The 12,129-nt window shown below is 44.3% G+C and overlaps 1 protein-coding gene across 5 annotated transcripts in view; it reads right to left on the reverse strand.

Moving 5' to 3' along the window:
• The window catches only part of RYR2 (ryanodine receptor 2), an 894,209-nt gene extending 891,160 nt beyond the window's left edge, over positions 1 to 3,049 (reverse strand). For all 5 annotated transcript variants that reach the window (XM_073241246.1, XM_073241245.1, XM_073241243.1 and 2 more), the window contains exon 1: positions 2,663 to 3,049. In XM_073241246.1, the coding sequence (XP_073097347.1) occupies positions 2,663 to 2,710 (48 nt within the window). In that variant the 5' untranslated portion in view covers positions 2,711 to 3,049. The remainder of the gene's footprint in view (positions 1 to 2,662) is intronic.
• Between the last annotated feature and the right edge of the window lie 9,080 nt (positions 3,050 to 12,129).

Here is a 12,129-nt window from a genome sequence, read left to right on the forward strand (position 1 = left end):
AGTGCCAGAACTTCCCCTTCACAAATGAAGAATTAAATCATAGCAGTGGACATGACTCCTGGACACAGTTCATTGAAAATTTCACCTTTGCCTCCCTTAACAGTGATCATGGACCTCTTCTAGAAGAAGAAGAAAAAGCTTTCTGTAGACAGAAAGATGCCAAAGTTGTCTTCATGGGACGGAGTACTTAAATAAAAATCCAAGATAATATTTAAGGTGTTCGATCAGACTTAATGAAATGCCTGGCCAACTTCACAATTATGACCTCTTAATGACTGACTTTCTTTTTCTTTTCAAGCACAATAGATTCATCCATAATCTATAACTATGTTATCTAATGTACAGATTGTTAATACTTCCTGGGCTATTTGCTTAAAAAAAAAAAGAAGAAGAAATAACTCATATTGGCAAGACTGCACACAACAGTGAAATAAATGCCCCAGAAAAAAAGAGAGCTACTGTAAGAACTACAGTCTCCAATACTAACTCCTTCACCATTTATGAACCACTAACATTCTCAGGTAAAGAGAATAAAATGGATTGGAGCAGGAAAGTAGAGAAACTGGCAAAAGATCTTAGGATTTCCATATAAAATTACAAAATTTAGAAGAAAATGCATGTTTTCCTTTTAGATGTTAATGATACACTCATAAAGTTCTCCTGCTCCACTGTGCTACCTCCTTCAAGGTCATTTATCATCAGCACAACAACCTACAGATATTTTATTAAAAGAAAAATGCCAGCTTAGGACTTCCAGATCTCTACTCAGGACCCACTTATCAGAGGTGTTGCTCCAGCTGACAGGCAGCTGTTGAGTGGCAGGGAGAGAAGCTGACTTTATATGTACAGAACCCTATCAGGAAGCACTTTACCAAGGTACCCATTAAGTATTCTGATAACACCACCTCCATGAGCTCAGCTTAACATTTAAGCCTGCAGGAAGCCCTTGAGTGCCTGAAGCCTTCCAAATTTTTGTAGCTAATTTTAACCCTATGGTGTTTGAAAAATAAATTGAATTTAAAAATTTCACAGCAACTAAACATTTCATCCACCTGAACAAAAGAGGTCATGGTTTTGAAAAACATCTTTTCATGGGCCTTTATAATAAAAAAAAAACTTAGTTTTCCACTAAAATATACATATATATATTATCAGTAGGCTTGAAACATTCTCCATGAGCAAGATTTTAGTGAGCCAGCTCTTCAGAGCTGGTCTTCGGCCAGGAGTACCTCTAACAGCATATATAATTGTGCATAACATGAAGCCAATAGGTTGAATCATTCACCGTCTGATGCATACCTTATATTTTATCCTTTCCAAAAGCTTTTCCCTCGTTAATATCAAGCAAAAATGAATCCCCCCAAAAACACAAAATTTTAAAAGAGCAAAAAAGGAAAAAACAGTCGCGATGTTTTTGGACATACTGTTCAGCAACCTTATACATACCCATTTTCACACCTAAAAGTTGCGGTCTGGTTCATATTTCAAAATTTTAATATCCCTACGATTTTCTGCGATTATGGAGGTAATTGTAACTGGGAAGGATATCTTCCGCACTGCTGGGGAGAGAGGTGACAGCAGGAGCTGCAGTCCTGGGCCGGGGTGGGGGAATCTTGTAGGCGAATAGCCTTCAGGGAGAGGATACAAGTAGAGGAACAGAACACAGGAAGGATGCTGTGAACGCTAACTAGGTTATTCTTAACACGAAGTTACAGCATTTTCTTTTGTCAAGAGGCCCTCCAGTCCCAGCTTGGAGGTGAGCAATGCCTCAGCCTGGGAAGTATCTGCAACGTTCGAACAAATCAGCGAGAAAAAAGAGCAGCGCCAAGAGGTACTTAAGGAGGAAAAATTGTATTAGTGTGGAGCCAACCTTCACTGCTGCCACCCAGTGTGGAAATTCCAGGCAGCCACTCTGCCCTTACACACACACACACACACACACACACACACACACACACACACTCACACTCACACTCACACTTTGCTGCACTAGGCATTCCGTAAACCAGCATTTGGAGAACGACACGTTCACGATGTCCCCCGCCACCCCCGCGCGCGCGCACGCACACGTCCCTTCCCTGCAAGCAGTCCTGGCTCCAGCCCGGGGAACCGCGGAGGCGAGGCCCCCTCCCCTTCGCAGCGCCTGGGCTTGGGGGAACCTCAGGCAGCGTCCCGCACCCCCTTCCATGCCGGCCTACCGCGGCGCGCTCTGCACCAAGCAGCGACCCGGGGGTTGCGTGACAGCGCGCGGGTGCTGCCCGGTAGCCGGAGCCCCGCGCCGCGGACGGATTCCCGGCTACTGCCCGCGCGCCCGCCGATCCCCCTTCCCCCTGTGGGCGCCAGTCCTCCTGCTGCCCCGGAGGTCCAGCCCCGCCGACGGGTCAGCCCGGACCTGCCGCCGCCTCTCCCCGACCCGGCAGCCCCCAGGCACGCGTCGTCGGTGCCCCGGGACCCAGTTTGTGCGCCTCCAGCCCGGTCGCCGCGCTCCGTCCCTGGCTTTGCATGAGCGCGTGGACACGCACCTTCCCGGCCCTCGCCCCGCACGCACGCACACCGCACACACTGGGGACACCCGGCTCCTCGCGAGGGCCCAGCGGACACCCCCGCCCCACCCCGCCCGCGCCCCTTTCCCCCAGGAGAACACGAGCTGCGCGGCGCTTACAGTTCGCAGGAACTGGATCTCATCCTCGCCCTCGCCCCCATCGGCCATGGCTGCGCGCCTTGTCTCTGGGGCGGGCTCGCGAGCCCCGAGGAGCCCAGCGGCCGCGGCCCCTCGCGCTGCCTCCCGCCGCTGCCGCTACGCGGAGCCGGGCCCGGAGGGCGCCGCGGCGGCTGGGGGCCGAGCGCCCGGCGGTCTTCGGCAGCGAGCGGAGGAGCAGGCGCGTGGGGACGGCGGAGGCGGGAGCCTCTCTGCGCCGCACTGGGAGGGAAGAGCGCGACCTGGCCCGGCGGACGCGGCCGGCGGCCCTGCAGCCCAGGCGCGCCTGCTTCGAGCGCCCGCCGGCAGCCCGGACCGCTCGGCCCCGGCCCTCTGAGCGAGTGCGCCGCGCGCGGCGCCGGGCCAGCCGCGCGGAGGGGGCGTGGGGCGGGCGGGGAGGAGCTCGCGGGCTCCGTTCGCCGCAGGTAAGCCGCAGCCCGCTCCGCCGAAGCCGACGCCCAGCGCCGCTTACTGGCTGCGCCAGGGATCGAGCCCGCGAGCAGCGGCTTCCCGGTGCCTGCCCCTCCGACCCTACCCCTGGGCTCGGACCTTCCTTGCCCCTGAAGGGGGCTAAGGCAACGATTTCCCGGGCTTTTCGGGCTGCGGGCTAGAATCATCTTCATCCAGATGCTTGGAGTGCGTCGTCTCCAAGTAAAGTTACCCAGCACACGGTATTTTCAACTGGGATTACCTCTGTTCGCTATCAACCTGAGAATTCTGCGGTATCTAGTTTCCGTGTACCATCCATCTCACAGATTATGCATACAAAGTGCACCGCGCACAGACTTTTGACAGATTCATTGAACATACGTGTGAGTGCCTATGCCAGACACTGCCCAAGACAGACACGGAGTTTATACTCAAGGTTAGAAGTGTAGACTTTAATTCAACAAGAAAATGCAATGAAGAATGGGATAATATCTGTAAGTCTGAATCACTGATGAGCTCTAGACTCCGACTATGATACCCATTATCCTCACTTATAAAGCCATGAATTCTGAAGAAGTTCAAGCATTCCAATATATGTAATTCTATCTAACTCTCACAATGCTCCATGAAGGAGGCCACCCGAATCTCCATTTAACAGCTGTGACTAACAAAATGCAGGGTCTGAGACAATGTGGACAAGAAAGCACTAATCTCTTGTTCCTAGTCCACAACTCTTTAACATACTTGAAAATAAGTACAAGCAAAGTTTCCAAATGTCATTCCTACAAAGATGAAGAAATTTTAAACAAAGGTTTTGCATCAGTTTACCTACACTATACATTTTGTAGCATCTAATCAGTTATTAAAATCTACCAGCTTACATTTTAGTTTATTTTCAGCTTTCATTAACTTTATACTTACTGAGCTGGTTTTGCATAATCCCAGTGGAATGAATACCATAAAGACTATGTCTATAAATACTCTCCCTCCCCGGTCACACTAGTAATGCTCTGCTCTATTTTTATGATGCTAGTCGTCTTACCTAAGTACTTGACATATTCATTCTTGTATATTGATCCATGATGACTCTTAAACCATGATAATTTATGTGACTTTTTACTCCAGGAACCTCTCTCTAAATGAGCAATCAGGAATCTCACAAAAGATAAAAGTCCTCCATGAGGGATGACTATATTCTGAAATTGCCTCATAATTTTATGTTCAATAATTTGATCTTTCAAACTTAACGACATATCAAACTGACCTTTTCAATAACTCAGAACTACGCCTAGGCAGTTTTTTAATTAAACATACATACTGTATGTTTGAGACTTACTCCATTCTGCCCACATGGTAGGTAAAATATTATAAAATCTCTAAATCACCAGTTTTTCATTTTGGCATTTTAACCAGGCATTTTTCTAACAAGAGCTTTATTCGTTATTTCTTTATTTCTCTCAACATAAGTGATAAAATGTGAAATGGCCTAACTATTCAATGATTATTATTCACCATATAGTCTTCAACAGCAAATAGAGCAGAAGATGTTCATAAAACACACCACTTATGTGGACGTTAAAACATGAAAATGCAAAACTATAAGGTTTATAGATCTCTGCACTAAAAATACAAAAACATTACATAATAATTATTTTTAAAAGGAGAGCTGAAGCAAATATAGCAAGTTGTTTCATTTTGGTGGTGAGTATATGGATGTAATATTATTTTTGGTACTCTGATGTTTTTGATATGTTTCATAATTATAAAAATTAAGAGAATTTTTACAAGAAAACTACTGAAGCTAATAAAAGCTGTGGGAATTTTTTACTTTCAGTATTTTATACTCGACTTTTTATTTTGTTAAGTTTACACATGATTTCATAGTTTCTTCTGGTGAACAGCTTTAATAAGAAAAACTTTTCTACTGGAAACTATTGCTGAAAGGGCATAGTCTATGCAGTTTTGTATGGAATTCCCAGCAGACTGACTCCCTCACCTTCAACACCCAATAGCAGTGCCCTTTTATGGGTAAAAAGACTTCTTGATTCTTGTCTTTTTTATTTGGGATCAGGCCCCAAATTATTTCACTCACTCACTTTGTAGCCAATCTTTCTGGGGTTTGTCCTTTTCTACTGTGATCCATCTTCTAGACTCCCACCAGAATAACAACATTTCCATTCTATTACTTCCTTGCCCAGTAAGAATTGAAGCCCCTGAGGATGGCTCCTGGACCCCCATCATATTACATTCAAACCCCTCAGCTTGGCATCTGAGGCCTCTGAGTTAGAGACTTCCACATACGTTTTCAATATTTATTTCCAAATACTCCCTTAATTAGGCCCCAATCCACACCAATATGCCTCAGATAAAATGTGTGCAGTAATGAACCATGCCTTTCTTTTTCTGTTTCTTCTGCAAAAATCCTCTCAAAATCTGTTCCATCCTTCAAGGAGTAAGTCAAAGCCCACTAGTGTGTTCGACTAATGTGTCCAGAGGTTGTTAGGTCCCTCCTGTGGATCATGGCCCCTCATCCTATGTTGCCCAGGATTGTAGTTGTATGTCTAAGGGTAGTATCCCCCAAATGTCCTGACAACTGCCTAGGGGCATCTACTTTCTATCATGTTCATTCTTTTGGAGAGTAATTAAGGATCTCTTCTCTCCATGGTCATAGATTGCTAGTCACTGCTACCACTTGCTACACAATTTTCCAGTTTCATTTTCCTCTTCAGAAAATTACATTAGGAAACACCATTCTTCTTTCTATCACTTCCCCTACATGGAGGTCACTCATTAATTGCAAGGTACTAGTGACCTTGATAAACTCATTACACAAAAGTAAGCCAAAATCTTTGTGAATATAGAGTCTGCCCCAGCATAGGACATTCTTTCTAAGTCTTTCAGGTTTTCAAATAGGATATAGGATATGAGCAGGTCTTTGAACTCACTCTTCATTCATTCATTTATTCAACAAATGTCGATTGAATACCTACTATGGACCAGGCCTTGTCCTAGAGAACAAAGCACAGGTCCTATGTTCATAGGACTTATTCTAGGAAGGGGGTAGATATAAACAGATAAACATATATACCAGATGCATTCACTGCTTTGAAGAAGTATAAAGCAGGACAAGGGGATAGAGAGTAACAGAGGGACCATTTTGTAGATATAACAGTCTGGGAAGGCATCTTTGATGAAGTTATATGCAGTGACTTGAATCAAGTGAGGGGAATGAGTCTCATGACCATCCAGAGGAACAGCATTCCATGCAAGGGACTGATATGTCCCTTTGCAGTGAGATGGCATGTTTGAAGGACAGCAAGAAGGGCACATGGGCAGATCAAGGGTGCAGGAGGGTGGTAGGCAATGAGGTCAGGGAGGCAGTGAACCCAGTACATACCCTGCCGCATTCTGAGTGGGAACGCCCATACTTCTTTATGGAAAAGGGTCTAGTGTGCTCAGTCTGGTTTAAACTAGGCCAGCTGGCTACCCACTTAACATCTCACCTGAATCTCCATGCTCTTCGCATTCTCAGTTCCTGGGTATTAGAGCTCCTCCATCTGAGTATAAATTCTCTTTATCTGCTGTATTTTGCTAGGAGGTCCAACCTGAGGGATTGTATCTATTCATTGTTATACTAAGGCACCCTGCACTCCACTACCCTTGCTATTGACTTGGTAAATGGCCAAAACAAATGGACCTGTACTTCTCTGGTTCATGTGCCAGGACACAGAATAAGGTAGTGGTCATAAGGGTGGGCTGGGAGGCTAAGCAATGCAGTTGCAGTCCCTACTTGGCCACCTGCTCTGAAGTTACATGGTTGTCCAAATCTGTTCCCCATATATAAGATGATGGATATATAATAATACTCCCCTCAAGCCAGTGAGAGGGGAAGGAGAAGGCTTTGAACTTTGAATGAGATAATAAATATAACTTGTAGAATACAATGCCTGGTATATGGACACACTTATTTCAGAACTGAAATTATTTATATTCTCTGAAATAAAATCAATCACATGCTATGTCCAGTGTGACAATTTCAAAAATAAGGATCTTTCTAATTTTTCTATGACTATTAATAATATGAAGAGAATTATTTGGTCTCTTCTCAACCGGGACTCAAATGCACTTACTTTCCCAGAATTCCCACCAATAACTTTCACTTCTATCTCATTGGCCAGTTTATTCACACCTGTATGTGAGAGGCCATGAAATACAGGTTTTGCTGGTTACACTGCAGCCCTTAACAAAACCAGGGCTCTCTTGGTAAGAAAGAAAATAAAGGTGAATGAATGTTGGGTAGGCAACCAGCATATGGCCTCGACCTTACAACTGTCTCCATATGATGTACTTACATAATTTTACAACTTTGTGGTAAAGAGCATAGTCTCAAGAATGTCTAAAATCCCTTAAAAAAAGAAATATGTTTTATACCTCAAATCAGGACATCCATTTGTTTAATCCCCGAATGGAAATAGATTAGGTATTCCTCAAAAGCCTAAAAAAGAAAAAAAAGTCATCTAACTTACTAAAATAGCCTCCTTCCTGTTTTCATCTTAGTATAACTGATTTTCCTGCCACACATACTGAACTTTTTCTACATATAATATATTGGACTTTTTCTTTTTCACCACAAAGTTATAGCATATTCTAGCTTTGACTTGATTAGGCTTTACGAGATCCATTTGTCTAGGGAAGAGGTGGTGGTGAGAAAAAATTGGGTGATAAACGCATAACATTGTGGTACTTTTCGAAGAGCATAAAGTCCAGGAGAACATTAACACTGACTTCTGCAATGCTTAACTGGACACAAACTGAAAAATGTGTTATGATACGAACAGATTTGTGTTCTTTAATTTGTTATTGGATGTCAGGATCAAGTGTAATTCCTAAAGGTGATAGACTAAGAATGTGCAACAGAGAAGGAACTATAAATCTCAAGACCAAAATGATCTATGTAGCCTCTGTGATGTGATCCTCAAGCACAATTCTCTACTTACACCTCAGGTAGCAAGTATACTGAGCCACCAGTGAAAGCTTAATTCAGCCATGAAGGACATTAGGTTGCCCAAGCCAGCACCCTCCCCTTGATAAATGCTGAGCTCTAATGACACCTGAAGGCCATAAGCCCAGGACAGACCCAGTCCTGAATTCCAACCTCATGGACTTTACAACTGATACTCTGGTGCCAACCCATTCATCCATCCACCCATCCATTCACTCACTCACTGTTACTGCCTGGCTCTATGCTCTTGGACTGGAGCGTATGGGGCATCACCAGCCTTCCTGGAGCTCACAGGGTATGTGCAGCAGAAAGGAGAATCCCTACGTACCATGACAGGTACGTAGATGGCACTGTGTTAGGTGTGTATGGAGGAAGTGACTTGTAAGCTGCATAGTAAGAAGGTATCATCCTGATATGGAGGAGAAGTGGTGGTCCTCAGCAGCAGCTGTGGAGCAAAGGAAGGACCAAGGCAGAGGGAGAGAATGGAGAGATCTCAGGAATGAACTCAAGAAGCTGAGAAATGTTGGCACCATCCCAAGAATCTCCACTTGAACGGAGATGGGCCAGGGCATTACAAAAGAGCCCGGCACTGATGTGTTTTCATACTGTGCTTATGGGGCCAGGAATTGAGCAAACATTCTGACTCCCCTCCGTCCCATCTCATATCAATGGTGAAACCTCAGGGTCCAGGGAAATACTTTGCCTGAGTGTGACCAATGGATTGTCTGGATTGGGAGTTGTTGGCTTCTTTTTCTTACTGTGGTTTCTTGTTGATTATTAATTGATTCAAAAAACAGTTATTGAGTATCTACTATATACCAGGCACTGACCTAGGGGATACAACTACAAACAGAGAAAAAGACGGCAAGATGGTACTCTTTTGTCTCAGCATCAGCTAAGGCACCAAAGCCAAAATCAACAAAGAGGCAAAGACTCCGGTATTCCAAAGAGAAATTCCTAAACAACTATGCAGGACTTTCAGAGAGGTTGCTGGAAACTGATTTTGAAGTCCTTAGGCCTTTAGAATACAGAAGGGTAGAGGCTGAAGTGGCTGAGAGAGACAATTTCTTTGCAGAAAGTGGACTGCCATGTTCCCAAACCTACCCACCCGATGTGGGGGAGGAGAGGAGAGTGTATCTCCCTCCCCTCAAGCCAGTGAGAGGGCCAGCAGAAGGCAGTGTTTTAGGTCCCCTGGAGATTCATATCTGATCATGCCTGAGAAAGGCAGAGAGCAGAGGCTTTTCAGGGAAGAGACTCAGCCAGGGCAGAAGCCAGCTGCATTTTCACAGACCATGGGCAGAGGTATCTTCTTGCAACCTAAGATCGGTTTTTAAAGGATCCTACCCAAGAGGGCTTTCTGCCAGGACAGGACAACCTTAGCACAGAGAGGCTGCAGATTGGCTGAGGATTCAGAAGCTTCGGGGAGACAGAAGAGATGAGGAGAGGTATCACTGCTTATGTGGCGGGAGATAGAAAGAGCAGGCCCTTTGAGAAACTCCTGAAATCCCTGCTGAAAGAATCACATTTCAGGATCAGCCAATACAGGTGACTCAGCACCGCTGCTTCATGAGTTCTTCCCCTCCCAGTGCTCCGGTCCAGCTCCAGGAGGGGAGAGGCTGCGGAGTGAGGAGTGGGGAGGAGGAGAGGAGCAAAGTAGGGAGATAAGAGAGACACTAACCTCACGGTAACCGCTTTAGGCTGCTCATCCCGGTGCTCCCAAACTCCAGGAGATCAGAAACTTTTTCTATGAAGTTTCAAGTCATGACTATGAAACTGGACTAAACATCCTAGTATTAGACCAAGAATACTTTGTTGATAAAAGTGACAGGCCGAGATTTCATTCATAGGACAGGGCAAAATAGGGCTTTTAAGTGCTTTTAAAGGGCCAGTTCAAGAAAAGATTAGCTTCCAAATGTCCCTATTCAACTCTGGTCTTTCAATGTAACAGTTGCCCAGGGATTCATGACACAGAGACTTGCACACAAAGCCTAAGGGAAAAGAGTTTTAAAGCAATCAAAGCCCAACATGCTAAACGTGAGAGCTATGATTGTGGGACATATGGATGGAGAAAGAGGAAGCTACATGGAAGGCTTCAAACTTTTGTAGGTGCTGAAGTAGGGTTGCCAGACGAAACACAGACCATCCTGTTAAGTTTTAATTTCAGATAAACAACAAATAAATTTTTTAATATGTGTCCCATGTAATATTGTTATTGCAAAATCTGGTAAAGCTATACTGATGGGACAGAGATTAGCCCTGGAAGCCCTCTTATTGATGTGATCTGTCCTCCACGTGGCTCTTGTTCTTCCTGGACTTGGGGTTTTACAAACATACCTGGTCACACCTGGACCAATATATACCTACCACTCCTCTACTGTTATTTATGTTTACTGTTATTTATAACTGGCTCACAGAGAAATAATGAGATGCCAGATGAGTTCATCTCAAGATCATCTCTAGGCTATGTCATCTAAATGGTTTATCTCCAATGTCAAGATTTCCACCTAAGCTCTGCATTTGTATCCAACCAGCTACTCAACCTCTCCATATGGATGGAGAACAGACAGTCAAATACCATATATTGCAACCAGAACTCCCAAATTTCTCCTCCAAATTCTTCCTTCTTGAATCTTCTGGCATTTTAATTAATGGTGCACAGTGGACCAAGCCAAAAATCCAGGCACCATCCTTTGATCAGCTCTCCTTCCTCACCCGCACATCTAATCCACTGGTAAGTCCTACCTCTAAATATATTCCACACCTGGTACTCCCAACAATGCCTGCTGCCAGCATCCTAGTCCATGCCTCCACCTTCTGCTCTACTTTGACGGCCTCTCCAGCTTCCCCTCTTGCCAACTCTAGTCCACCATGCACAGCAGCCAGGGACCTTTCACAGAACTAAATTAGATCATGTCATTCTCCTGCTTACAATTCTCAAACCTCTTCCTATTGCCCTTGAACAGAATCCATACCACTTATCACAGATCCTCAAGGGCCTACATCCTCTGTCCCTTCTGACCCTTTGTAATCCAGACCCCCACCTTTGCTCCCTGCTTCAACCCCCCGGCCTTCTCTCCAGCCATCAAACAGGCCAAGGCTACCCACTAGCTGCTTCCTTCAGGGACATGCTCCCTTGGATTGCCACATGCTTGGCCCATTATCATTATTCAGATCTCAGCTCAAGCATCTTCATCAAGAAACCTCCCTGACCACCTTTGCCCATGTCTTCCCTCTTCAATACCCTGCTTTATTCCCTTTTTACAGTTATCACTACTTGAAATTATCTTATTATTTGCTTCCCAAGAAAAAATCAAAATCTTTGCTGAACTATCTATTACCTCCCCTCAGTCCAGCAGACTTGCCATTCTGTCATGGAAGGAGATTATTTTGGTCTGACAGGGTTTGTTCTTTATGAAGCCATGCTGTTTACTACTGTGTTTATCAAAATATTTATAAAATAGCTTCACAATTATTTTCTTTCAGCTTCTTTCCTCATATGAAAGCTATGTTTACAAGTTTGTGGTAATCTATATTGTTCTTTTTATAAACAGATAACATCTTATTTTTGTTAATATCTTAATTTCTCCTGCACAAGTTGTCTTAAATTGGAACCAATGTTTGCTCTGTGCTTAAAACTGTCAATAACCAAAACTTGTGGAAACACATGACTCGGACTTTTTCCTTACTTTAGATTCAATTTATATCTCCAAAGTAAAACCACAGAGTACTGCTCAATATAGACACATAGGTAGATGGATAGGCATGTAGTTTTTCTTATCTCTGCCCTCTAGGTATCATTTAAAATCAGATTTCTATGTCTATCTAATAATGTAAAGTACTTTCTTTTATATATCTTATTGCTAATATATTCAGTCTCTTACAATTCTCCTTTACGAGCTTGCTTTACTTTTCTCATTTTACCTACTGACAATCAGCATTCTTCATGTTTCTCCTGGCAAACTGCCCCCCTTTCATCCTGGTAGCATTCTCACTGATATTC

This window comes from Manis javanica, chromosome 7 (assembly GCF_040802235.1).
Source record: "Manis javanica isolate MJ-LG chromosome 7, MJ_LKY, whole genome shotgun sequence".
Lineage (NCBI taxonomy): Eukaryota > Metazoa > Chordata > Mammalia > Pholidota > Manidae > Manis > Manis javanica.